The sequence below is a fragment of the Homarus americanus genome, unplaced genomic scaffold (genome assembly GCF_018991925.1).
Source record: "Homarus americanus isolate GMGI-L3 unplaced genomic scaffold, GMGI_Hamer_2.0 scaffold24260, whole genome shotgun sequence".
Classification (NCBI taxonomy): Eukaryota; Metazoa; Arthropoda; class Malacostraca; order Decapoda; family Nephropidae; genus Homarus; species Homarus americanus.
In genome coordinates, this window is record NW_024721079.1 from 6,986,122 (window position 1) to 7,014,062 (window position 27,941).

A 27,941-nucleotide genomic window follows, 5' to 3' on the forward strand; every position below is an offset into this window, starting at 1 on the left:
TTTACCAGTCGTTTATATTTGACGTAACAAGTATTATTATTAACACCGCCAATATATTACTCTCGTATATTGTGGTGTCGCTGTGTACATTTATGATAGGCTTTAGTGTGAGAGTCTGTAAATATCTCTTTTTGTAAGTTTTATTTTCCTGGTTTACTGAAGTGTGAATTTTACTGCAACATGGAAATTATTTTGGTATTGTGGATAATGTAGGGTTGCGGTGGTTGAGTGGTTACAAGCACTTACTTCTGTCCTATAGGTCACTGGTTTGAGTCTATGATACAGCTAGTCCACCTAATTATAAATTGGTACCCAACTTTACGGATGAGAAAAGGAAGACGATCGAATGCAGTGCCGGCCATGTTGCCTCCTTGTGTACTGTAAAGGCTATACGAGGAGTAACTATGTGTGTGTGTGTGTTGGCCCATCATAGTGCTATACTTAATCTACCTGGGACTATACAGACGACTTTTAACAGACCCTAGACATCATTATGGATAGATCTGTACTTTGTTTGTTTTTTGTCTTTTTAGCCACCATACAGAGGTCAAAGGTCACCGATAGTCTTATGGAACTAATTGACGGAGACTTGTATTTTGCTTGTGAATATTGGTCTTGTGTGTTTGTTACATCTACAACGTCACTTCCTGTCCTAGTGTCACTATCTGTCATTACCCATCAACTGTCACTACCCGTCACAACCGTCACTACCCGTCACAACCGTCACTACCCGTCACAACCGTCACTACCCGTCAAAACCGTCACTACCCGTCACAACCGTCACTACCCGTCAAAACCGTCACTACCCGTCACAACCGTCACTACCCGTCAAAACCGTCACTACCCGTCAAAACCGTCACTACCCGTCAAAACCGTCACTACCCGTCACAACCGTCACTACCCGTCACAACCGTCACTACCCGTCAAAACCGTCACTACCCGTCAAAACCGTCACTACCCGTCTCAACCGTAATTACCCGTCACAAACAAACACTCCCATGTTAATTAAATTGATATTTTTGGGGACAAAGTTTACGAAATTCTGAAGAAAATATTATTGATATAGATTTTTTTTTACAGTTTATAAATTAACACCATCCTTGACGTTAACTCTATAGTTTTTACAGATCCGACATGACGGATTTTTTTATATTTTATCTGACAGAATGAATGACTTATTAAGAATCATTTTGGAAAAGTTATTACAGGTGATCGAAAAATCTCTTTGCACCTGATATAATTAAACGATATAGTAATTCTTTGTTATTTCCTGCATTATTTTACCATTTTCTGCTTAAAAATAAATATTGGAATTTGTCGTATTAAATGTTGGAAGTGGATACCATTTTTATTATTTACCGTAAGTAGAACGAGGTTATATGATAATGTAGGAAATAACAAAGAACAACTATAGCATTACATTACACAGGGACCTTTTGATCACTGTGTATTTTACGAATAATAACGACGCATTTGTGAGATTCTCGTGAGTTCTTTACAAAGGTCTCCTGACTTGATATATACATCTTCACGGTTATTATATGGAGGATATGTGAAAGAAATTATATAATATGCGTATATAAACAATAGCTTATGTATTTTTTTTTTTGGTAATTTATGAAGATTAAAACAACGCTTCGATTTCACTCTGTTGGGTTATTTACGCTTTAGTTCCGCCACGTGTGTTGATGTCTTTCAGTGGTTATTATTGTTATTATTTGTTTATCATTTATTTGTTTATGTATTTATTATTATGTTTTCAGTTTTATTAGGTTTAGATTCTCATTCTTGTTCGCTATAATTATTTTTGTCTCGGGTTGAAATTTTTATTATTATTATTATTATTATTATTATTATTATTATTATTATTATTATTATTATTATTATTTGTAGTAGTAGTAGTAGTAGTAGTAGTAGTAGTAGTAGTAGTAGTAGTATATTTTATTGTTGTTGCTGAGGTTTGGTATATTGTTTTCTTTGTTATCTATTTATTCAATTTTATTTACTTACATGTAAAACACACACACACACACACACACACACACACACACACACACACACACACACACACACACACACACACAACCTCTCACCAACAGTACAGTGCAAAGATTGACGAATAACCCACAAGTGATATACAAAAGTGGCAATTTCAACTCGAAGGAAAAGCTCAAAAACACAGCAATACTGATTGTGGCTGGATCTGACCTAACCTGACCTGACCTCACGGCTTCACCTGACCTAACCTGAAGGATGGAGCACACCTGCATTGCCCCAAGCTACTGTCCTGGCCATGTGGCCACACCCGCCCAACCCGCTCCAGCCCAAACGAGCACGAACTGATTGCTACAAGAACAGCACAGTCCCAACCATTGTAAAAATTATCAACACCTAATTATTATATATCATATTTGTATCACTTATGTTACTTGTACATCATTTGTAAATCAAGAGACCCATTCCCCAATTATATAATTGTATATTTTCAGCCTTCCGGCTGCCATGCTTTTTCAATAAACCGTTAATTATTATTATTATTATTATTATTCTCGGCACGTCCCAGTTCGTGGCTCGTGGCCTGAGCGTCTGGGGCCTCCTTACACACAGCTCCTCCCTCTTCCTGACATAGACATATGACCCTCTCCTCCCGGGGTGACGTGTGTGTGTGTGTGTGTGTGTGTGTGTGTGTGTGTGTGTGTGCACTGCGGTGGTGGACCAGGAAACAGTAAACGTGACTAAAATCCAGACAATTGTAGGTTCGTAACCATTTTTGTATTAACTCCGGATAAATACAATACTCTCATATTATTCTGTTTTACGAAATAATATGACATTCATAAAAATGTTTAAATCATAAAATGTTTAATTAAATATTTTTCTCACTATTTGTATTCATCTCTTCTGTAAACATCAAAAAACAATAATATTCGCGTATAGTTTTGCCCTCCCCTTTTCCACTCTCCCTCTCTCTCCCCCTCCCCCTCTAACTGTTCGCGTGCACGGTGCGGGTTGGGTGGCATGACAAGGAACACATTCTCTCAACATTCACCGTCATTCATTCTACCTGAAGTGCTGTAACAGGTGTGTTCTCCCGGGAGTGTTCTGGCTGGGGTGGGTGTTTCCTCCTCCGCTACAAGGCTTCAACATTTTCCACCTGGTTTACTCCTCCCCCCTCTCCTGTTGCTTCTCACAACAACAACAGCAGCAGCATCTCTCATCTCCACCAGGACCCATCTCATATCGACATACAGACACCTAAACCCTGTGTTATTTTACCGTACACTCTCACACACACACACACACACACACAGTGTGTATTCCTCCCAGTAAACACTGCTCCCTACACTGTCACTATGTTGGAAATGGAACTGTAGTTTGAGCTGATCCCCATCTAAGTTACTATATGTCTTATTTGTGTCACTTATGTTACTTGTATATTATTTGTAATTCGTAACCCACTCCCCAAATATGTAACTGTATATTTTCAGCCTTCTGTGCAAGCTCTTTCAATAAACCGTTAATTATTGTGTGTACCATTACTCTCTGGGGCTCCATCCAGGTCACCTGAAGATTAGGCACTCCAGCTTATTTTACGTGATCAATAGACACCCTAACCTAATCTAACCGAACCCAATCCCAGCAGATAAAATTAGGGTGCGTAAATTATCAGGTAAAATAAACTGGAGTGCCTAATCTTCAGGTGATCCGACTAGAGCTTTGGATTTATATTAATAAAACAACATTACACGACGCCTTCAGCACACAAATGAAGCGCCTCCGTGTGTGTGTGTGTGTGTGTGTGTGTGTGTGTGTGTGTGTGTGTAATCTCTGGAGGACATGGTTGTAGTTGTCATATTTGGGCGCCACACTGACTAACCCGCCTATACTCTAACACACACACACACACACACACACACACACACACACACACACACACACACACACCCACACCCACAATATTTCGTTTTACTTCCGAAACAAATAAAACAGCCATGATAATTATTACTTATATCCTGATTAAGAAACTACCAAGACATTATATCGAGTCATAAGATAATACCAAAGTTGAAAATATACACTTTATTGTGAACCTAATATTACCTGAGGTCTTACATGCTAATCGTGAAGAGAAAGAAATATTAATCCCATTCATTCGTGTGTTTGGTTAGGTTATGTATTCTCGGTGGTGTGATTTTATGCTCAAAGTATATGAAGTTGTGTGTTGCAGAAGTTACTAGAGACCGTATTTATTATCCCGTGTGTTGCAGAAGTTACTAGAGACCGTATTTATTATCCCGTGTGTTGCAGAAGTTAAAAAACCGTATTTATTTATTTTCCGTGTGTTGCAGAAGTTAATAAACCGTATTTATATTTCCGTGTGTTGCAGAAGTTAATAGACCGCATTTATTTTTCCGTGTATTACAAAATTCAAGAGACCTTATACATCTTCGCGTGTGTTGCAGAAATTAATATTCACATATCACCGTCGCCATAATCGCCTTTATCAGTCATTACGATAGAGTGACGCGTACTCAGAAATATCTTACTCATTTTTCGTTTAATTTTATATAATTCTCATAATACTAAGCCGACGCAGTTAGCCCTTTGAGTACGATGATTTTTTTTAATAACTAATACATTCCAGTGATTAATGTATGAGTGAAGGTCTGTTTATTTTGTTTGATATAATAATCAGTAGAGTGAAGTAGACGACCTTGAACCACGAGCTGTCTTAACTTATACTTGACACGAACGATAAAGATTAATGGGAGTGTGTGTCTGTCTGTGTGTCTGTCTGTCTGTGTCTTGTCTGTGTGTATGTCTTCCTTGTATATGTATGTGTACCTTATGTCTGTGTCTGTATATGTTGTGTCTGTGTACCTCGTGTGTGTGTGTGTCTGTCTGTGTACGTAAGTCTTGTTAACACGATACACTTTCTATTGTTAGATTAATTTATGTAGACATTTAGTGGGGAAATTATAGATAAGTTATTTAATAGGCAAAGGTTAGTCTATCTATCTATCTATCTATCTATCTATCTATCTATCTATCTATCTATCTATCTATCTATCTATCTACCCATCTATCTATCTATTCATCTGATTCACTATCTATCTATCTATTCATTCATCTACTCCATCTATCTATCCATTTCATCTATCTGTCTATCTCACACACACACACAGTTCTCCTGCTCACGTTGTCCCACTGTCACGTCATGTCCAAATAGTGTTCGTGTCACCCCGTGTGTTAAGGCTAAGTATGTGTATGCGGAAGTTACTTAGGTAGTAGGTGTGAGGGTGAGGGGGGGGACTGCGTGTATACAGTGTTTTATGTATTAACTGCATTGCATCTTTATTTTCCTTTACTATTTTTATTGTTTGTGACTTTATTTTAGTGTTTTTGTTAACTTTTTATGTAATTGTTCTTTTGTTTTCTTTAATTGTTCTTTTGTTTTCTTTAATTGTTCTTTTGTTTTCTTTAATTGTTCTTTTGTTTTCTTTAATGGTTATTTTGTTTTCTTTAATTGTTCTTTTGTTTTCTTTAATTGTTCTTTTGTTTTCTTTAATTGTTCTTTTGTTTTCTTTAATGATTCTTTTGTTTTCTTTAATTGTTCTTTTGTTTTCTTTGATGGTTCTTTGTTTTCTTTGTGTTTCGATTTCTTTAATTGTTTCTTCGTTTTCTGTAATTGTTTTTCATTTTCTTTTATGTTTTGTTTAATGATTTAGTAAAATTTTCCTAAGTAGAATAAAGTAATATATTGCGTTAATTGGTTTCAATAATGTTTAGTGTTGTGTTTGTTCATTGTGATCATGACTCAACACTCTGTTCGGTTTACCTGAAGATTAGACACCCCAGCTTATAATACCAGACGAATACAAACACCCTATCGCTGACCTAAACTCTCCTAATCTAACCTCACCTTATATAATCTGACCCAACCTAACCTAACCCAACTTATCTTACCCCCCCTTCCAGGTGTCCTTTGGGTATTTAATCATCAGGTGATTCCTCTGTTCACATGTGTTATGAATAAGCTTTAGGAAGTAATAATAACAGATATAGACTTACAGTAGATGTTCGTGTGGCAAAGTGGTTTTTATATTCAGCTTGGCTATATAATGGTTCCTCGTTCAGATTTTCAGTTACTCTACGTTTTATTACCTGTGGGAAAAAAAAGGGTCATTAGGTATAGAAAATGTACTGATTAGTTTTGTGTGTGTTAGTATTATGTGAAGTAAATGTTATTAGTTATATTAAACATAGTAAACAATGATATCAATTACCGCCAATGGAGGAAAAAGGTATTGTTTATGATTGTAATGTAAACTAGACTGGTGATGTTTTTTTGTCCTTGTAAACAGAGCGTCAGTTACAAACATATATTTTTCATGTGTTAATTTACATTTTGTTTGGAGGTGTAAATATTGTGTCAGCTGTCAGGGATAGAGCACTAAATAATGTGTCAGTAGTGAGGGAGGCGGAACACTGACTACTAACACAGTATCAGTAGTGAGGGAGGCAGAACACTGACTACTAACACAGTACCAGTAGTGAGGGAGGCAGAACACTGACTACTAACACAGTACCAGTAGTGAGGGAGGCAGAACACTGACTACTAACACAGTATCAGTAGTGAGGGAGGCAGAACACTGACTACTAACACAGTACCAGTAGTGAGGGAGGCAGAACACTGACTACTAACACAGTACCAGTAGTGAGGGAGGCAGAACACTGACTACTAACACAGTACCAGTAGTGAGGGAGGCAGAACACTGACTACTAACACAGTACCAGTAGTGAGGGAGGCAGAACACTGACTACTAACACAGTATCAGTAGTGAGGGAGGCAGAACACTGACTACTAACACAGTACCAGTAGTGAGGGAGGCAGAACACTGACTACTAACACAGTACCAGTAGTGAGGGAGGCAGAACACTGACTACTAACACAGTATCAGTAGTGAGGGAGGCAGAACACTGACTACTAACACAGTACCAGTAGTGAGGGAGGCAGAACACTGACTACTAACACAGTACCAGTAGTGAGGGAGGCAGAACACTGACTACTAACACAGTATCAGTAGTGAGGGAGGCAGAACACTGACTACTAACACAGTACCAGTAGTGAGGGAGGCAGAACACTGACTACTAACACAGTACCAGTAGTGAGGGAGGCAGAACACTGACTACTAACACAGTACCAGTAGTGACTACTAACACAGTACCAGTAGTGAGGAGGCAGAACACTGACTACTAACACAGTACCAGTAGTGAGGAGGCAAGAACACTGACTACTAACACAGTACCAGTAGTGAGGGAGGCAGAACACTGACTACTAACACAGTACCAGTAGTGAGGGAGGCGAACACTGACTACTAACACAGTATCCAGTAGTGAGGGAGGCGAACACTGACTACTAACACAGTATCCAGTAGTGAGGGAGGCAGAACACTGACTACTAACACAGTATCAGTAGTGAGGGAGGCAGAACACTGACTACTAACACAGTACCAGTAGTGAGGGAGGCAGAACACTGACTACTAACACAGTACCAGTAGTGAGGGAGGCAGAACACTGACTACTAACACAGTACCAGTAGTGAGGGAGGCAGAACACTGACTACTAACACAGTATCAGTAGTGAGGGAGGCAGAACACTGACTACTAACACAGTATCAGTAGTGAGGGAGGCAGAACACTGACTACTAACACAGTACCAGTAGTGAGGGAGGCAGAACACTGACTACTAACACAGTACCAGTAGTGAGGCGGAACACTGACTACTAACACAGTATCAGTAGTGAGGGAGGCAGACACTGACTACTAACACAGTATCAGTAGTGAGGGCAGAACACTGACTACTAACAGTACCAGTAGTGAGGAGGCAGAACACTGACTACTAACACAGTACCAGTAGTGAGGAGGCGGAACACTGACTACTAACACAGTATCAGTAGTGAGGAGGCAGAACACTGACTACTAACACAGTATCAGTAGTGAGGAGGCAGAACACTGACTACTAACACAGTATCAGTAGTGAGGAGGCAGAACACTGACTACTAACACAGTACCAGTAGTGAGGGAGGCAGAACACTGACTACTAACACAGTACCAGTAGTGAGGAGGCAGAACACTGACTACTAACACAGTATCAGTAGTGAGGAGGCAGAACACTGACTACCAGTATCAGTAGTGAGGCAGAACACGACTACAACACAGTACCAGTAGTGAGGGAGGCAGAACACTGACTACTAACACAGTACCAGTAGTGAGGAGGCAGAACACTGACTACTAACACAGTACCAGTAGTGAGGGAGGCAGAACACTGACTACTAACACAGTACCAGTAGTGAGGGAGGCAGAACACTGACTACTAACACAGTACCAGTAGTGAGGAGGCAGAACACTGACTACTAACACAGTACCAGTAGTGAGGAGGCAGAACACTGACTACTAACACAGTACCAGTAGTGAGGAGGCAGAACACTGACTACTAACACAGTACCAGTGGTGAAGGCGGAACACTGACTACAACACAGTACCAGTAGTGAGGCAGGGCACTGACTACTAACACAGTACCAGTAGTGAGGGAGGCAGAACACTGACTACTAACAGTACCAGTAGTGAGGAGGCAGGACACTGACTCTAACACAGTATCAGTAGTGAGGCAGAACACTGACTACTAACACAGTATCAGTAGTAGGGAGGAGAACATGACTACTAACACAGTATCAGTAGTGAGGGGGCAGAACACTGACTACTAACACAGTATCAGTAGTGAGAGGCAGAACACTGCTACTAACACAGTACCAGTAGTGAGGAGGCAAACACTGACTACTAACACAGTACCAGTAGTGAGGAGGAGGCAGAACACTGACTACTAACACAGTACCAGTAGTGAGGAGGCAGAACACTGACAACTAACACAGTATCAGTAGTGAGAGACAGAACACTGACTACTAACACAGTATCAGTAGTGAGGGAGGCAGAACACTGACTACTAACACAGTACCAGTAGTGAGGGAGGCAGAACACTGACTACTAACACAGTACCAGTAGTGAGGGAGGCAGAACACTAAGCAGGTATGGTCTGTGTTGCAGGAGCTGTATGATGTGAGGAGGGTCCCAGCGCCACCCATGGAGAGATGCGCCTCAAACACCTCCACCTTCTCCTTCAGCCAGGACATATGCAGGTACGTCAACCTCCTCCTCATCCTTCAACACCTCTTCCTCCTACACCTCTTCCTCCAACATCTCCTCTTCCTCCAACACCTCCTCGTCTTCCTCCACCACCTCCTCTTCCTCCAACACCCCCTCCTCTTCCTCCAACACCTCTTCCTCTTCCTCCAACACCACCTCCTCTTCCTCCAACACCTCTTCCTCTTCCTCCAACACCACCTCCTCTTCCTCCAACACCTCCACAATCTCCTACACCCAAGACATCAATCACACGATCTCGTCACGTCTGTTCCACCAGCTATATAACGTTGTTCCAAGTTTTCCACCAATCACACGACGTCGCCCCAAGCGTTCCACCAATAGCGTTACCTCCTTCCATGTACTCAGATACCCACAAAACATCTCCCAGGAACCGGTTGATGTCATCGTACTCGGTTTTTAAATTACTTAAGACAGGTTTATAAAGTAACGAAACTTAGGATCACCTAAGGATTAAACACCCTAACACTAGCCTAACCTAACTTAACCACCTAACCTAAGTCCAGGTAGCATTAAGGCGTTTCATCAACAGGTGAATTAAGCTGGGATGCCTAATCTTCAGGTGATCCAAAACTTACATGCAGTCTGTCTGTATGTTAACACCTCTAGAAGTTTGGCTTAATTGTCGTCAAACTAGACATATGGGGTGACTCTCCTTCCCTGCCCCAGAATGGTTACAAATGGCTATGACATAAGAGGTTGTATCTAAAGAAGATTAAAGACTTCATCATACGTCTGCCAGTGCTGATAGCTGCCATGAGGGAGGATGGGAGGAAAAACATGGGACTACTAGCGACCCAAACTATCGTACAGCATGAGTTAGAAATTTGATGAACAATAATAGAATGATTTGTTTTAGGTGAGACCAAACAGTGGCCACATCAAGAGAAGGTATGTTTGTTTTGTTTAGTTTTATGGATACAATAGGCGGGGTATACATAGAGTGGGTGGATGTGGTATGGGTGTGGTGAGGGGCGTGTAGGGGGCATCATGGGTATGGTATGGGTGTGGTGAGGAGCAGGTGGGAGAATCATGGGTATGGTGAGGGCACGGGTGTGGGTATCATGAGTGTGGTGAGGGAACGGGTGGGGGCATCATGAGTGTGGTCAGGGCACGGGTGGGGGTATCATGGGCGTGGTATGGGTGTGGTGAGGGCACGGGTGGCAGGACCCGAGTGGCGGTGCGTGGCTGGTATTGATTCCTTCATGTAGGTCACACGCCTCCCCTCTCTCTCTCTCCTCCCTGTCGCATCCTCCACCACGCCCCCCGCCACGCCCACTCCACCACGCCCACGCCTCCACCACGCCCATGCTCCCACCACCATGCTCCCACCACGCCCACTCTCCTACCACCCACACTCCCCACCACACCCACGCCTCTACCACCCATGCTTCCCCCCAACACCTCTCCTCACATGCCTTTTCCTACGTCCCTAAGCACTCCCACCTCCCATATCGCCACACGCCCATCCCTCTGCCCTTTCTTACACGCCCACGCCTACTCGTCATTCATATCTAAAGGCTCAACCACGCCCTGCATTTCGCCCCGCATCTCCACGCCCGCATCTCCCGCCCGGCTCATGGTGCGTGGGCATTCCAGTTGCCTGCCCGCCGTTACCCCCCAGCCTAGCAGCGATTCGGATTACTCTCTCTCTCTCTCTCTCTCTCTCTCTCCCCCCCTCTCTCTCACACACACGCACGTCCTCAACATCCATCTTAGTGAGGAGATAGAGTAGAACAATTATGAGAGACACTCAGTCTCAAGAGGAGGGGAGGAGGAGGAGGCTAATGAGGGAGGGGAGAAAGAGATAAGAGAAGATGTGAAAAAAGCTTGTAGAGAAATTGAAGAGAGAGAGAGACGTGATAAGAGTGGAAACAGGGAGTGAGGGAGAGGTTAAAGAAGTGAGTAAATGGGAAGGAATGAAGAAATACAAGAGAAGTGAGTGTGAATGGGGTTTATGGAGAGGAGGAGGTGAGGTGAGGGGGAGGGGGAGGGAAGGAAAGGGAGAGCAGGAGGGAGTTGAAAAGGTGGGAGGGAGTTAATAATAATAATTAACGTTTTATTAAGACAACACGGTAGCCCGAAGACTGAAAATATACAATGAACAGAGGTGATAGGTTACATATGGTGGAAGCGGGGAGTGGGTCACTTGATTGACAAAACTCAATACGAAAATAAAGAAACAAGGAGTCAACATATAGATTAACTATAGATCTGGTAATGTTTGAGCTGGAGTTATAGAGAAGAGAAAGGTGTGGGAAGGAGGAGGTCCGAGAAGAGGAGGGAGGGTGGGAGGAGGTTCGACAGAGGAGGAGGGTGGGAAGGAGGAGGTTCGAGAAAGAGAGGGAGGTGGGGAAGAGGAGGGTTCGAGGAGGAGGTGGGAGGAGGAGGAGGTCCGAGAAGAGGAGGAGGTGGGAAGGAGGAGGGTCCGAGAAGAGGAGGAGGGTGGGAAGGAGGAGGGTTCGAGGAAGAGGAGGGAGGGTGGGAAGGAGGAGGGTTCGAGAAAGGAGGGAGGTGGGAAGGAGGAGGGTCCGAGAAGAGGAGGAGGTGGGAAGGAAGAGGTCCGAGAAGGGAGGAGGGAGTGGGGAAGGAGGGAGGGTTCGAGAGGGAGGGAGGGAAGAGGGAGGGTTCGAGAAGGAGGAGGGTGGAAAGAGGAGGGTTCGGAAGAAAAGAGAGGAAGGAGAGGGAAGGAGGAGGTTCGAGAAGAGGAGGTGGGAAGAGGAGGGTTCGAGAGGAGGAGGGTTCGAGAGGGAGGAGGTGGGGAAGGAGGAGGTTCGAGAGAGGAGGGTGGGAAGGAGGGTAGGGAAGGAGGAGGGTCGAGAGAGGAGGGTGGGAAGGAGGGGAGGGTTCGAGAGGAGGGAGTGGGAAGGAGGGAGGGGTTCGAGAAGAAGAGGAGGAGGGAAGGAGGGTTCGAGAGGAGGAGGGTTCGAGAAGGGAGGGAGGGTGGGAAGAGGGAGTTCGAGAGAGGGAGGGTTCGAGAAGAGGGAGGGAGGGAGGAAGGAGGGAGGTTCGAGAGAAAGGAGGGAGGATGGGAAGGAGGGAGGTTCGAGAAAAGGAGGGAGGGAGGGAAGGAGGGAGGGTTCGAAAGGAGGGAGGATGGGAAGGAGGAGGGTTCGAGAAGAGGAGGAGGGAGGGTCGGGGAGAGGGAGGGAAGGAAGGTGTGTCACGTGTACCAACGCCTCCAAAGTGCAGGTAACAGGTGTGCATGCACACCTGCTGGCCTTAACTACCACCTGCAGTCTCTCTCCCCTCTCTGGGTTTGACTCCAGATAGATTCCTTTGTAACAATAAGATCTCTTGGCCAATTTGATAAGACCGAGAATGATTAAGGACTAATTAGAGAGAGATTGTGTAGTGTGGATTCAGGAAGTGAAAGTGAAACAGCCGCCGCTTTGCGTGTGCTGTGGTGGTGAGGAGGAAAGAAGAAAGTAGGAGGAAGAAGAAGAAGAAGAAAGAAAGAAGAAGAAGAAAGAAGAAGAAAGAGCCAGAGGTTGGAAGAATAGGAGGAAAATTAGATAACGAGGTGGAAGAAGAAAGAGGAGGAGGAGAATTAGATGAGGAGGCAGATGAGGAAGAAGAAGGGAGAAAGAGGAGGAGGAGGAAGAAAAAGAGGGAAGAGAGGTGGAGGAGGCGGCGGAGAGGAGGTAGTACCACAAGGTCCGTAAGCGGGAAGGAATGGCATAATGAGGAGGGGGTGGAGAGTCTATATTGGTGACGCCATATTTGGTGTGTGTGTTGGGTTCGACATACTGCACAGTCAGTCAATAGAAGCAATAAGACCATTCCTTTCCTCCCCCTTCCTCCTCTCCCCTTCCCTCCTCCCCCCTCCACCCCTCCCCCCTTCCTCCCCTCCCCCCTTGAGGTGAACGAACTGAAGGGTTACTGCTTCAAATGTGTTTCTCTTTCTGTTCTCAAAAGTTAGGATCACCTGAAGATTAGTTCCCATCCCATAATTTATTGGGAGGTTAGTATTAGGTTTGGTTAGTTTAGGTTAGGTTAGGTTAGTTTAGGTTAGGTTTGGTTAGGTTAGGTTTGGTTAGATTAGGTTAGGTTTTTTTTCTTAAGGTGACCCAAAACCTATTGAAGGTATGAACCCACAGCACTGCCATGACTCCACTGTGTGAGTGATAGTCGGTGTGTAAAGGAATTAACTGGATATTGACTGTAAATTACCCACCATTTTCTTTCACGCTTACTTCGTGAAGCGAAAGAAAACAAAATACTATTTAAGGCAAACTAATGTATCTACGGGTGGCAGGACACAACATACACTGGTGGCAGGACACAACATACACTGGTGGCAGGACACAACATACACTGGTGGCAGGACTAACATACACTGGTGGCAGGACACAACATACACTGGTGGCAGGACACAACATACACTGGTGGCAGGACACAACATACACTGGTGGCAGGACGCAACATACACTGGTGGCAGGACCAACATACACTGGTGGCAGGACACAACATACACTGGTGGCAGGACACAACATACACTGGTGGGGACACAACATACACTGGTGGCAGGACACAACATACACTGGTGGCAGGACACAACATACACTGGTGGCAGGACACAACATACACTGGTGGCAGGACACAACATACACTGGTGGCAGGACACAACATACACTGGTGGCAGGACACACATACACTGGTGGCAGGACACAACATACACGGTGGCAGGACACAACATACACTGGTGGCAGGACACAACATACACTGGTGGCAGGACACAACATACACTGGTGGCAGGACGCAACATACACTGGTGGGGACACAACATACACTGGTGGCAGGACACAACACACGTGGCAGGACACCAACATACACTGGTGGCAGGACACAACATACACTGGTGGCAGGACGCAACATACACTGGTGGCAGGACACAACATTACACTGGTGGCAGGACACAACATACACTGTGGCAGGACGCACACACTGGTGGCAGGACACAACATACACTGGTGGCAGGACACAACATACACTGGTGGCAGGACACAACATACACTGGTGGCAGGACACAACATACATGGTGGACACAACATACACTGGTGGCAGGACACAACATCATGGTGAGGACAACATACACTGGTGGCAGGACACAACATACACTGGTGGCAGGACACAACATACACTGGTGGCAGGACACAACATACACTGGTGGCAGGACACAACATACACTGGTGGCAGGACACAACATACACTGGTGGCAGGACACAACATACACTGGTGGCAGGACACAACATACACTGGTGGCAGGACACACACACACTGGTGGCAGGACACAACATACATGGTGGCAGGACACAACATACACTGGTGGCAGGACACAACATACACTGGTGGCAGGACACAACATACACTGGTGGCAGGACACAACATACACTGGTGGCAGGACACAACATACACTGGTGGCAGGACACAACATACACTGGTGGCAGGACACAACATACACTGGGCAGGACACAACATACACTGGTGGCAGGACACAACATACACTGGTGGCAGGACACAACATACACTGGTGGCAGGACACAACATACACTGGTGACACAACATACACTGCAGGACACAACATACACTGGTGGCAGGACAACATACACTGGTGGCAGGACACAACATACACTGGTGGCAGGACACAACATACACTGGTGGCAGGACACAACATACACTGGTGGCAGGACACAACATACACTGGTGGCAGGACGCAACATACACTGGTGGCAGGACGCAACATACACTGGTGGCAGGACGCAACATACACTGGTGGCAGGACGCAACATACACTGGTGGCAGGACACAAATACACTGGTGGCAGGACACAACATACACTGGTGGCAGGACACAACATACACTGGTGGCAGGACACAACATACACTGGTGGCAGGACACAACATACACTGGTGGCAGGACACAACATACACTGGTGGCAGGACACAACATACACTGGTGGCAGGGACACAACATACACTGGTGGCAGGACACAACATACACTGGTGGCAGGACACAACATACACTGGTGGCAGGACACAACATACACTGGTGGCAGGACACAACATACACTGGTGGCAGGACACAACATACACTGGTGGCAGGACACAACATACACTGGTGGCAGGACACAAGCTCCCTAGTGGTCGTGCTCTGTGTCAGATCTTCGAAGGAAACATGAGAACCAGACCCGACTTAATATAATGACCGGAACAATAAAGTTAATCTCGTTAGGATGAAGGGGAAGGATAATCAGGGCCGTGTGTCTCTGTTCGGCGACGTTGAGGCACTGAGGCTGTTTTATTAAGCTGAGGTGAAGGCCTTTTGTACCACGGTCTTCACTACCGACTGTTATATAAAGTAATGCTTCTTGATCACCACAGAAACAATGATAAGTAATAACACTGATATGTATGAGAATAATCATATAAATAATGTACACTAATTTGTATATATATATATACACATCAGACAGCCAAAGATAAATCATTTCAGACGGAAACTTCTCAAATCTTACTAGTTGACATGGTAGGAGGGTAGCCTAGAAGCCTGGAGCTATGGTCACGGGTTATTATTATTATTATTATTATTATTAGTAGTAGTAGTAGTAGTAGTAATATTAGTATTATTATTTAAGTTCAAAATGTGATCACAAATATAATTATCACACTTAGCCAAAAGTTTTCTTAAGTACTTCCTTCCCTGACCACAAGTTAAGAACATGACACTGTTCCACTAATCCTCATCTATATTCACATTAATATAGGTAACATCGTGTACAGTTTTACATATTATAAACTTTGGAACTCACGACCCCTGACAGGTAAATCATTTGCATAGTTTGAGAGTCCTGTGTCCAGAGTCCTAAATATTCTTACGATCAATATTCCTCGTAAGTGAAGGTAGACCAATGCACTCACCGTTGATACAAGATAAGGCACAGAAATAGTGTCTTAAAATAGTAACAGTATTACGCTGACGATCTACTTTTCCTGGATACGTTCACAAAGAGAAGACAAAATTAGAACTCACAATCTCTCTAAAGAACTCACCATCTTACTTAAGTGGTGTAAAATGAATGTTTGTAGTTAGTAAATAATAATAAAGTCTTTCATTTGACGTTAATATTAGATGTTATAATTTGTGCTTTAACTTAAAATAAACAGAAGTGTCCTTACAGCTTTAGTTGGGTAGAAAATTTGTCTTAGGAATCTCTGGCATTCTGAGATCGTGAGAGTTGATTGGTTGCCATTCCTGCCTTCCTCACTCAGTCCTCACTTGTTGCTGGGCCTCTCTCTCTCTCTCTCTCTCTCTCTCTCAGGTCTACATGCACGGCAGCCAATCGATGCTACACTAACCAAATTTCACCCTTAAAGAACTTATTACCCAGCACGAGTGGATTACGTCTCTTTCCCGTGATCTATACTGAATGACCATAACATTATATTAGTCGCTGTATCTGTGTGATTATGTCCGTGTTCTGTTATCGATGATTCGCGATGGTTTTATTGAAGTACAGGTAATCAGCCGTGACTTTACAACTAAATATTGTTAACATTCCATTGGTTTTAACGATATACGATGTGAATGGTGAGTTTTGTGCCTGGGTAAAGGAATTTGTGGGTTGGCAGTCATTATCAATCTCCATTATTATGAGTCGATGGCTGTGTGTGTGTGTGTGTGTGTGTGTGTGTGTGTGTGTGTTGGCCCTGACTGACATTACACCTAAGACCCAGGTAAGATATAACGGTATTTCAAAGGAATACCTGGATATTATGAGATGCCTGTATATAACGATTACCTCTCACCTGAACCTCCTCTAACGTTAATTAAATGTGACGTAGTTAGTTAGTTAGAGTTAGTTGAGGTAGATGATGGTTATATTGTAAATCAACAAAGGGGTTGAGGGAAGGGTGGGGAATGGTAGGTGGGTGGTAGGTGGTGGTAGGTGGAGCATGTGGAGGTGAGGTATGTGGCGGTGGGTGGGTGTAGGTGGTGGTGGTAGGTGGTGGGTGTTAGGTGTGGGTGGGTGAGTGCAGTAGTAGTGGTGGGTGAGTGTAGGTGGTGGTGGGTGGGTGTGGGTAGTGGTGGTAGGTGGGTGTGGTGGTGGTGAGGTGTAGGTAGAGGTGGGTGGGGTGTAGGTGTGGTGGTAGGTGGGTGAGTGTAGGTGGTGGTGGTGGTGGGTGTAGGAGTAGGTGGGTGGGCGTGCAGGTGTGGTGGTAGGTGGGTGTAGGTGTAGGTAGGTGGTGGTAGGTGAGTGTAGGTAGTGGTGGCGGTGGGTGCAGGTGGTGGTGGGTGGGTGTAGGCAGTGGTGGTGGTGTAGGTAGTGGTGGGTGAGTGTAGGTGGTGGTGGTAGGTGGGTGGGTGTAGGTGGTGGGTAGGTAGGTGGTGGGTGGGGGGTGTAGGTGTTGGTGGTGGTAGGTGGGTGGTGGTGGTGGTGGGTGTAGGTGGTGGTGGTGGTGGGGGTGTAGGTGTGGGTAGTAGGTGGTGGTGGTGGTAGGTGAGTGTAGGTGGTGGTGTAGGTGGGGGTGGTGGTGGTAGGTGGGTGTGGTGGTGGGTGGGTGGGTGGGGTGGTGGTGGGTGGGTGTGTAGTGGTGGTGGTGGTGTGGTGGTGGTGGGGGGTGTGGGTGGTGGTGGGTGGGGGGTGGGTGGTAGGTGGGTGTTGGAGTAGTGGGTGGGTGTGGTAGTGGTGGTGGTGGATGTAGGTGGTGGTGGTAGGTGGGTGGGTGGGTGGTGGTGGTGGGGTGGTGGTTGGGGGGGTGGGTTGTGGTGGGGTGGTGGGGTAGTGGGTGGGTGTGGTGGTGGTAGGTGGTGTGGTGGTGGGTGGTGGATGTGGTGGTGGTAGGTAGGTGGGTAGGCAGGTGGTGGTGTGGGTGTGGGTGGTGGTGGTAGGTAGGTGGCAGTGGTGGTGGTGGTGGTTGGGTGTAGTGTGGTGGTGGTAGTGGGTGTAGGTGGTGGTGGTGGTGTGGGTGGTGGTGGTGGGTGTAGGTGGTGGTAGGTAGTTGCAGGTGGTGGTGGTGGTGGTAGGTGGGTGTAGGTGGTGGTGGTGTAGTGGGTGTAGGTGGTGGTGGTAGGTAGTGGTGTAGGTGGTGGTGGTAGGTAGGTGGGGTGTAGGTGGTGGTGGCAGGTAGGTGGGTGTAGGTGGGTGGGTGTACCCTGAGGTGGGGTGTAGGTGGGGGGTGTACCCTGTAGGTGCAGGTAGTAGATGGGTGGGTGTACCCTGTAGGTGTAGGTAGTAGGTGGGTGGGTGTAGATAGTAGGTGGGTGGATTTAGGTAGTAGGTGGGTGGGTGTAGGTAGGTGGGTGTAGGTAGTAAGTGGGTGGCGGCACTAAGGGTATACAGTATATAGTTCGTGGTAACAATTTGTCTTCGTCTATCCTGTTAGTGGAAATCGTTGAGTGCCGAACCTGATGCCATTATGTCTTCCTCTGTGTGTCTGCTGTTGTCTGCTGCTGCTGTTGTCCGCCTCTTGTTTGCTGCTGTCTACTGGTGTTGGCCGCTGATGCCGTTTGTTAGCGCTATCTGCTGGTGGAGTGTCTGCTGTGCTGCTGTTTGCTGGTGATGTCTGCTAGTGATGCTGTCTGCTGTTGTGTGTTGCTATCTGAAGGCATTGTCTGCTGTTATGTGTTGCTGTCTGAAGGCATTGTCTGCTTTTGTGTGTTGCTGTCTGCTGTTGTGTGTTGCTGTCTGAAGGCATTGTCTGTTGTTGTGTGGTGCTGTCTGCTGGCATTGTCTGCTGTTGTGTGTTGCTGTCTGAAGGCATTGTCTGCTGTTGTGTGTTGCTGTCTGAAGGCATTGTCTGCTGCTGTATGTTGCTGTCTGAAGGCATTGTCTGCTGTTGTGTGGTGCTGTCTGCTGGTATTGTCTGCTGTTGTATGTTGCTGTCTGAAGGTATAATCTGCTGTTATGTGGTGCGGTCTGCTGGTATTGTCATCTAATGATGCTGTCTGCTGGCACTACACGAGGAAGCACTTAGAGTTAATCTGTGTATATTACAGGTAATCACTTGACATGACTATGACACACCGTAGGTAATGTGACCCTGGCACTAATACAAGGTAAATAATAAGTGTCAGACAAATATTATTACATTATTTATAAGTGTTACGTAAGTTGTTTCTTTTGTGTGACATAATAATAAAAATATAATTATTACATGCCCCAAAAAAATGAAGTTGGAATGACATTTTGTAAGTAACGTGAAATAGAGTATAATAGTATATTTTATAACGTGACTGAATGATTATGATATACCAAGATATATTATGGTTTATTGTGGTATATATGGGTATGTTTATAATGTGTGGGTTTTCGAGAGGAGTAGAATGTGGCTGGCTGGTATGAAATGACTTGTGACGCGGAGGTTCGAGCGTCGACCTAGTGAACCAAATCCTCTTGTGACCTACAGCTTAAGACCACTGATTTACACGTGGATAACCTAACAAATACTCACGCGATCGACACTAAAATCTCGTAAGGAAGTGTGTATACATTTTTCTGAACCACCCTGAGACACCTTGCATGTGAGTAAGAGATTATTGATTACCTCTTGCGTAACACGGAAACATCGTGAGTTTTGCCCATAAGGTAATGTAATATTTCAGCTAGACTGTGGTAATATACATAAGGCTACACGCATCTTCTGTCAGGAGTCTATGAATACCGTAGAGTTTGTTGCTTATATGTGAATGGTTGACAGAATTGTGTTGTGTTTGGAGAATATTACTCCTGTCAGGTGTGTGTGTGTGTGTGTGTGTGTGTGTGTTGAACGTAGGCAATATTCACTGTGGTAGATTTGTGTTGGTTGTGTTGTTTTGGTTGTGTTTCTGTTGGTTGTGTTCTGTTGGTTGTGTTGTTGGTTATGTCGTCGTTGGTAGTGTTGTTGGTTGTGTTGTAGGTTGGTTGTGTTGCTGTGTTGTTGTTGGTTATGTCGTCGTTGGTTGTGTTGTTGGTTATGTTGTTGTTGTGTTGTTGGTTATGTTGTTGTGTTGTTGTTGTTGCTGTACCTGTAGGACCTTGGCGTGGCTCAGGTGAAGGCTGTGAGCTTAAAGGTGTAGTGAGTGGCCAGGTAACAGTCAACCACAATATATATCAGTTAGTCTTATAGGTTTATTGTTATCAGTAAGAGATGGAACTTAAAACTAATCTAATCTGACTTAATCTGACCCAACTTTAATCGTACCTGAGTCGAACAATATCTAACCTGAATCTACCTAATCTAACCTGAGCCAACTTAACCCAACCCAACCTAACCTAACCTAACCTAACCTAACCTAACCTGAACCAACCTACTCTAACCTAAGCCAACCTAATCTAACCTGAGCCAACTTAACTTAACCCAACCCAACCTAACCTAACCTAACCTAACCTAACCTAACCTAACCTGAACCAACCTACTCTAACCTAAGCCAACCTAATCTAACCTGAGCCAACTTAACCCAACCCAACCCAACCTAACCTAACCTAACCTAACCTAACCTAACCTGAACCAAATTCGCACCTTTATAGATACAACTGCTAGAATTAAATTTAGTCATCTGAGAAATAACAACAAATAATATACAGAATATATGCGTAATATTGGGAAGATTTGATATTACGTGGGTATATAATGAGAGGTTTTTATGCTTGTGTTGTTGTTGTTGTTGTTGTTGTTGTTGGTGTTGTTGTTGTTGTTGGTGGTGTTGTTGTTGTTGATGATGCATAAACAGAACTTCACAAAATTAGCCAGTTTAAAAAATTGATAATGTGTCATCCGTGAGAGAATTCCAGTTATTTTTTTTTTATAGATATTGCTGCGAAACTGTGACGTCAGGGTGATGTCACTATGTATACAATGACGGTGTGTGTGTGTGTGTGTGTGTGTGTGTGTGTGTGTGTGTGTGTGTGAAGCAAACAAAAACACTACAAAGTTCCTCACAAAAACAATTACAGTGTGGCCAGATACAACAGAACTGACTCACATTTTTATTTTCAGGGAATGATGTAATAGTGACGTCATCCAACACCCAAAAAAAAACCTTTGAATTACACAAACAATAACACCGTTGAATATCATAACACCCCCCAAAAAAAAGTAACATCAATCCACTGAAAACTCTATTTTAATATGACTAAATTCATCCATTACCTTTGCATAGTAAAGTAAGTTGGAAGTGATGACGTCAATGTGATGTCATAAGTGAGGTCATTCTTCTAATGTTATCGTGATGGCTTCCTGGTACTACAGGTATATGTTGGTACTATAGACTTAATGGTTCTTCCTTTAAGTTAAATTTGGTACTTTTCCCTGATATAACCTCACCTAACCACACATAACCTAACCTAACCTAACCTAACCACCTAAGCTAACCTAACCTACTCTAATTTTAAGGTAAAATAATCTAGGGCGACTAATCGTCAGGTGATCCGTGATGTTTTTATTTTATATTATTTACACACTATAATATTTATCTCTTCCCGGAAGGAATTTCAGGGTTATAGTGACGAAGGCTCCATTGTACTGAAGTATTGACTAAGGCTACCACACTCTCTTGCCTTAGCCGGGGCCAATGGTCATACCCTCTGTAATATTAACATTTATCACCGCTGTTCACCAAGTCTTGTCATGTTGATAGTACCTCCCTCTCTCCCTCTCTCCCTCCACTCTACACCCCCACCCATTACACACAAACGCCCATAGCTTCAAATATGTCCTACACACACACACACACACCTCCACCACGCCCACAAATCCTTATTCTGCAGGTCCTTCCCTCCTTCCCTCCTTCCCTCTTCCCTCTCGCTTCTTTCCTCGCTCCCTCTCTGCTCCCCACCCCCCCTCTCGTTCCTTCTTTCCCTCCCTCCCTCTCTTTCTTCCCTCCATCTCTCCCACACACAGTATCAGGGTCAGCTGGCAGGTCTTGTTTACATCAAGCATCGATCCTTTGGTCGTGCCGGGAGAGCCTCCTCTTAAGACTGTCCAACCTTATTTGTACACAACACTGAACCTATTCTCTCTCTCTCTCTCTCTCTCTCTCTCTCTCTCACACAGCCTAACACGCTGTATTTCTGCCAAGTAAATATTACTCTTCCTCTCTCATTTTACGCTCTCTAAACATTATTTTGATAAGCTGAAACAGTTGCTACACCTTAATTAAGTTAGTAGTTATAATTCCTTAAAATTTTATGGGGTGGTGGTGGTGTGGGAGGGGGGAGAGTGTTGCCACCTCTATCACCAACACACAGAGAGAGAGAGAGAGAGAGAGAGAGAGAGAGAGAGAGAGAGAGAGAGAGAGAGAGAGAGAGCAGTATAAGACGAGGAGAAGCTCTTGTGTTATTGTTTTTCTGATGTGACCTGTAGCGCCACGGGGATCATAACGGCTGAGGTGAGAGTTACGACACACTATAAACGCGGGAATAACTACTGTACTGTACAACGCCTTTCTCTTCTGGTGAGGTGTCAGGTGTTTGTGTGTCTAACCAGCTACGGGTCACTTAAAGATTAACAACCCTCCACTATTTCACATGATGTTTAAATACCCTAATAATAACCTAACTTAACCCCAAGTAGTATTAGGGTACTTAATCATCACGTGAAATAACCTAGGGAGACTAATCAACTGGTGATCCCTTCCAACATACACGTACAACAACAGAGAAACACCTTACTGCTCCCCGTGCTGCCTGTCATCACCACACCCAATGGCGGAGGGGATGAGTTTGTCCCAAGTGCCATAAGGTCTGCATCTCTCTGCCTTGTTTCTCTTTCTTTGCCTTGCTTACATTCTTCGTTCACATATTGCATAGGGGTGAGAGGGAGGGAGGGAGGTGGTGAGAGAAGGGAGAGAGAGGGGTGAACAGGAGAGAGAGGGGTGAACAGGAGGGAGGGAGGGGGTGAACAGGAGGGAGGGAGGGGAACAGGAGGGAGGTGAACAGAAGGGAGGGAGGGGTGAAACAAGAGAGAGAGGGGTGAACAGAGGGAGGGGAGGGGGTGAACAGGAGGGAGGGAGGGGTGGAACAGGAGGGAGAGGGGTGAACAGGAGGGAGGGAGGGGGTGAATAACAGGAGAGAGGGAGGGGGTGAACAGAAGGGAGGGAGGGGTGAACAAGAGAGAGAGGGTGAACAGAGGAGGGAGGGAGGGGAACAGGAGGAGGGAGGGGTGAACAGGAGGGAGGGGAGGGGTGAACAGGAGGGAGGAGGAGGGGGTGAACAGGAGGGAGAGGGGTGAACAGGAGGGAGGGAGGGAAGGAACAGGAGGAGAGGAGGGAGAGAGAGGGGGTGAACAGGAGGAGGAGGGGGGAGGACAGGAGGGAGGGAGGGGTGAACAGGAGGGAGGGAGGGGGAACAGAGAGGGGTGAACAGGAGGAGAGGGGTGAACTGGGGAGAGGGAGGGAGGGGGAGGTGAACAGGAGGGAGAGGGGGAACAGGAGGGAGAGGGGTGAACAAGAGGGAGAGGGGTGAGAGGAAGGAGATGGGCGAGTGAACTAAAGAACACTTCAGTAGATAATTCTCCTTCGATCGTAATCCAGTCATCGTTACCATCAATAAACCTTGACAATAAACAACTAATTTATTCAGTTAAGATATACAATATACTGTGACCCGCCTACTACCAGTCACCTCCATCACTACTACTACCACAGTCACCACTACCACAATAACCATTACTACTACCACCACCATCACAATCACCATTACTATCACCACTACCACAATCATAATTACTACCAACACTACCACAATCACCATTACTACTCGCACTACCACAATCACCACCCACCAGCACCTCCGTAATCACTCGACATCCACCTCCCCTTCCTTTCACACACACACACTCGTCTCTACGAACTACAAACACATTAGGACCTTTAGCCTCGTTGGTCTGTTGTAAAATCTATAAACTTCCTGGTACTGTTGTGTGTGGGTGTACATGTCTGTGTGGGTGTACGTGTGTGTGTGTGTGTGTGTGTGTGTGTGTGTGTGTGTGTGTGTGTAATAAAATAATAATAATAATAATAATAATTGATGGTTTATTGAAAGAACATGGCAGTCGGAAGGCTGAAAATATACAGTTACATAATTGGGGAATGGGTCTCTTGATTGACAAATAATATATAAGTAACATAAATGATACACATATAATATATAATAACTAGGTGGGGAGAAGGTCATACTACAGGGCATTTCAACATAGTGACAGTGCAAAAAAAGTTCTCGTATGGGCATGATGCGGTAGTGGTATCTAACAGCATTTCGCGGACGAGGGATCTCAGATGGAAGCAGGAGCCAGTGTCGAGGATGGTGCAGAATCGTCTCACCAAATATGCAGATGAGGTCGTGGTGATGATCAGAGAGAGCCGAGAGGGTCAGTGTGTTGAGCGCTTCTTGATATGTGGAGTAGAAGGGGGAGAGAATAATCTTGTATGCCCTCTTCTGCACTTTTTCTAGGAGTTTACGCTGTGTGGCATTTAGGGAGGAAAACCTGGCAGAAGAGGCATAGGTGAGCTTGGGAAGTATGAAAATTGAGTAAGCACTGAGGAGCTCTGAGGGACTTGAGTCGGTTTCTCTGGTTTTCTAGTGGAGGTGATGGTCCTAATGGGCTTCTGGTTATGACGTTCTTGTCTAATGCTGTGAGCATGGAATATGTTCAGTGATTTTAGTAACACAATAACACTGCCATCAGGATATCCGTTCCCTCGCTTTAAACTGTACAGGGCGTGTCTGGAGTACTTCACTGGTGGACATCTGTTGATATATGTTGTTCTGGACGGACGGGAGTGTTTGTTCACGGTGGCCTTAAACTCAATGGAGGCGCTTTGAGGGGCATCGACAGTTTCCATGGCGTAGTACACTGGTAGACATCTGTTAATATTTGTATAGTCGTAAACACCGCGCTAGTCCTTGTCTCTGGCACCGCGGTACTCTGGCACTTTGAAGGTCACCGACAAAGTGCCCACGGTCTGGTATTATACTGCTCACTGGTGATTTGCTGTGATTCACGCTTGTTTTTGTGTTTTTCTTTGGAATACACTATTGGATCACTGTTTGGTAGGCGTTAGGATATAGCAGGGGGGGAGGGGGCAAACAGACTTGGCCTGGTAGCCAGTCAGGAGCGCCTGCAGGACACGTCTTGTCTCACTTTGTGTGTGTGTGTGTGTGTGTGTGTATTGGATATCTATAATTTTATAAATGTATGAAGTGTACAGTACATTTATGCGTGCATGTATACTAGTATCCATGTACGCGTGCGTGTACAGTATGTATTTAACACAATGTGGTGTCGGTGTTGTGTGAGAGTTACCATTAAGAATCCGTCGACCAAACGGACAAGACCTTCAATCAACAACCACGTACTGTACTTATATAACGGCTCCCCCAGCAGACCTAACCATCAGAGACACATCTATACGGACCTTGAGGACTTAGAATAGATTGATAGAATTTTCCACAAGTTGTTTATATCTTCCGAACATTCAAACAGACAAAACTTACAACAGAATAGCTTGAGTTATGACTAGATCTGACATATTAAATCCACTTAATGACTATTTAACCTCATCAGATTAACACTATAATGGAATTAAATCATCATCATCATCCTCTAAACAGCGAAAACATTACAATGGGTAGTTAATTTCTCTATAAGCTGGATGGTGTCTTAATGGTGGTCTTATTTACGTGAGAATTATTATCTGGTTGAATTTCCACGAGAAGCGTTATTAATTTTTCTTTTATTTATATTTATTTTTCTTTAGATTATTATTATTATTATTATTATTAATTATAAATTATTATTATTATTATTATTATTATTATTGTTATTGTTATTGTTATTGTTATTATTTTTATTATTTATTATTATTATTATTATTATTATTATTATTGTTATTGTTATTGTTATTGTTATTATTTTTATTTTTATTATTATTATTATTATTATTATTATTATTGTTATTATTATTGTTATTATTATTAATATTATTATTATTATTATTATTATTATTATTATTATTATTGTTGTTGTTTTTGTTGTTATGTAGTGAATAAGAGTGTTTTAATATAGTCATTCACAAGGGTGATTTAAATATACTCAGTTGTTATTCTCTGTCTCGCTCTCTAGTATTATCTCTCGCTCTCTCTGTATTTCTGTAGATGTATTTTTATGTATGTATGTATGTAATAATAATAATAATAATAATAATAATAATAATAATAATAATAATAATAATAATAATAATAAACGGTTTAATAATAGAGTTGGAGCCGGTGGCTGAAACTTTACAGACTCACATTTGATTGAGACATAATGATATAATATGCGTTGAATACATTTACAGGGCTGTACAGTACATAAATCAGGAGTTGTTTATTATTTTAACAATAGATGGGATGGTGCGGACTGCGCGAGGTGGGTGGGGGACTGCGGGAGGCGATGTATGTATGTATGTATGTATGTGTTGGATTACGTGGGCAGACGAGAGAGAGAGTGCAGGTAGCGGTGGTCATGGTAACGCCAGTCACTGTAAGAGTGTAAGAGCCCTCGTTGCCTCCCTTCCTCCTTCTCCCCCTTCCCTCCCTCCTTTCCTTCCTCTTTTCATCCTTCCCTACCTCCCTCCCTTCCTCTCTTCCTCCTTCCCTCCCTCCCTCCTTTCCTTCCTCTTTTCCTCCCTCCCTCCCTTCCTTCCTCTCTTCCTCCTCCCCTCTCTCCCTTTCTTCCCTCTCCTCCTCCTCCCTCTCTCCCTTCCTTCTCTCTTCCTCCTCCCTCTCTCCCTTCCCTTCCCTCTCTTCCTCCTCCCTCTCTCCCTTCCTTCCTCTCTTCCTCCTTTCCTCCCCCTCCCTTCCTTCCTTTCTTCCTCCCCTTCCCTCCCCTCCCCTTCCTTCCTCTCTTCCTCCTCCCTCTCTCCTTCCTTCCTCTCTTCCTCCTTCCCTCCCCCCTCCTTCCTTCCTCTCTTCCTCCTTTCTGCCCCCTCCCTTCCTTCCCTCTCTTCCTCCCTTCCCTCCACCTCCCTCCACTCCTTTCCTTCCTCCCTCACCTCACTTCCAGTAATAATAATCATCATCGTAACAATCTTGAGACACTCTCTCTCTCTCTACTATATATATACTCTCTATAAGGCTAACCTAACCTAATCTCCCCAGGTAGGTAAGTGTTAGGGTGGTTAATCTTCAGGTGAAATAAACTAGGGTGTCTAATCTTCATATTATAGTCCGTATATAACACTAATTCAGAGTATTGAATGATGACCCCCTCTGAGTATAGTGACTAGGGGGGGGGGGGTGTTGACCTACTGCACTCCTCCAGCTTGGGTCGTATTTATGCCAGACTGTAGGCACGGGCGTTACTTCGCTAAGCCTCTACACTCAATATGATAGATTATTTATTTACCATGTCTATATACACACACGTATGTATGTGACTCATATATCTTAATAAAAACACCATATTTAGACAAGTTGACCTATTAATATATGTGCCGCTATTGTCATTGTCTTTATTGATTACGATACTTTTTCATTCTGTGATATAAGGGCTGAGAAAAGTTACGATAGTATGCGAAATTAAGACGATATTTTCCTCTCGTATTTTATCGTCAGTAACAGTTGCCAATTTCACGTTAATTATGGATTTTTGGAGAGCGTGAAGAATAGGCGTCCCAGTTTATTTCATCTGATGATTAAATACACTAATCTAACCTTACCTAACCTAACCTAACCTAACCTAACCTAACCTAACCTAA

At 44.4% G+C, this 27,941-nt stretch overlaps 1 protein-coding gene across 5 annotated transcripts in view; it reads left to right on the forward strand.

Moving 5' to 3' along the window:
• LOC121861508 (E3 ubiquitin-protein ligase MARCHF8-like) overlaps window positions 1–27,941 on the forward strand; it is a 136,990-nt gene that overhangs the window by 67,023 nt on the left and 42,026 nt on the right. For all 5 annotated transcript variants that reach the window (XM_042359304.1, XM_042359307.1, XM_042359308.1 and 2 more), the window contains exon 2: window positions 9,105–9,196. In XM_042359304.1, the coding sequence (XP_042215238.1) occupies window positions 9,105–9,196 (92 nt within the window). The remainder of the gene's footprint in view (window positions 1–9,104; window positions 9,197–27,941) is intronic.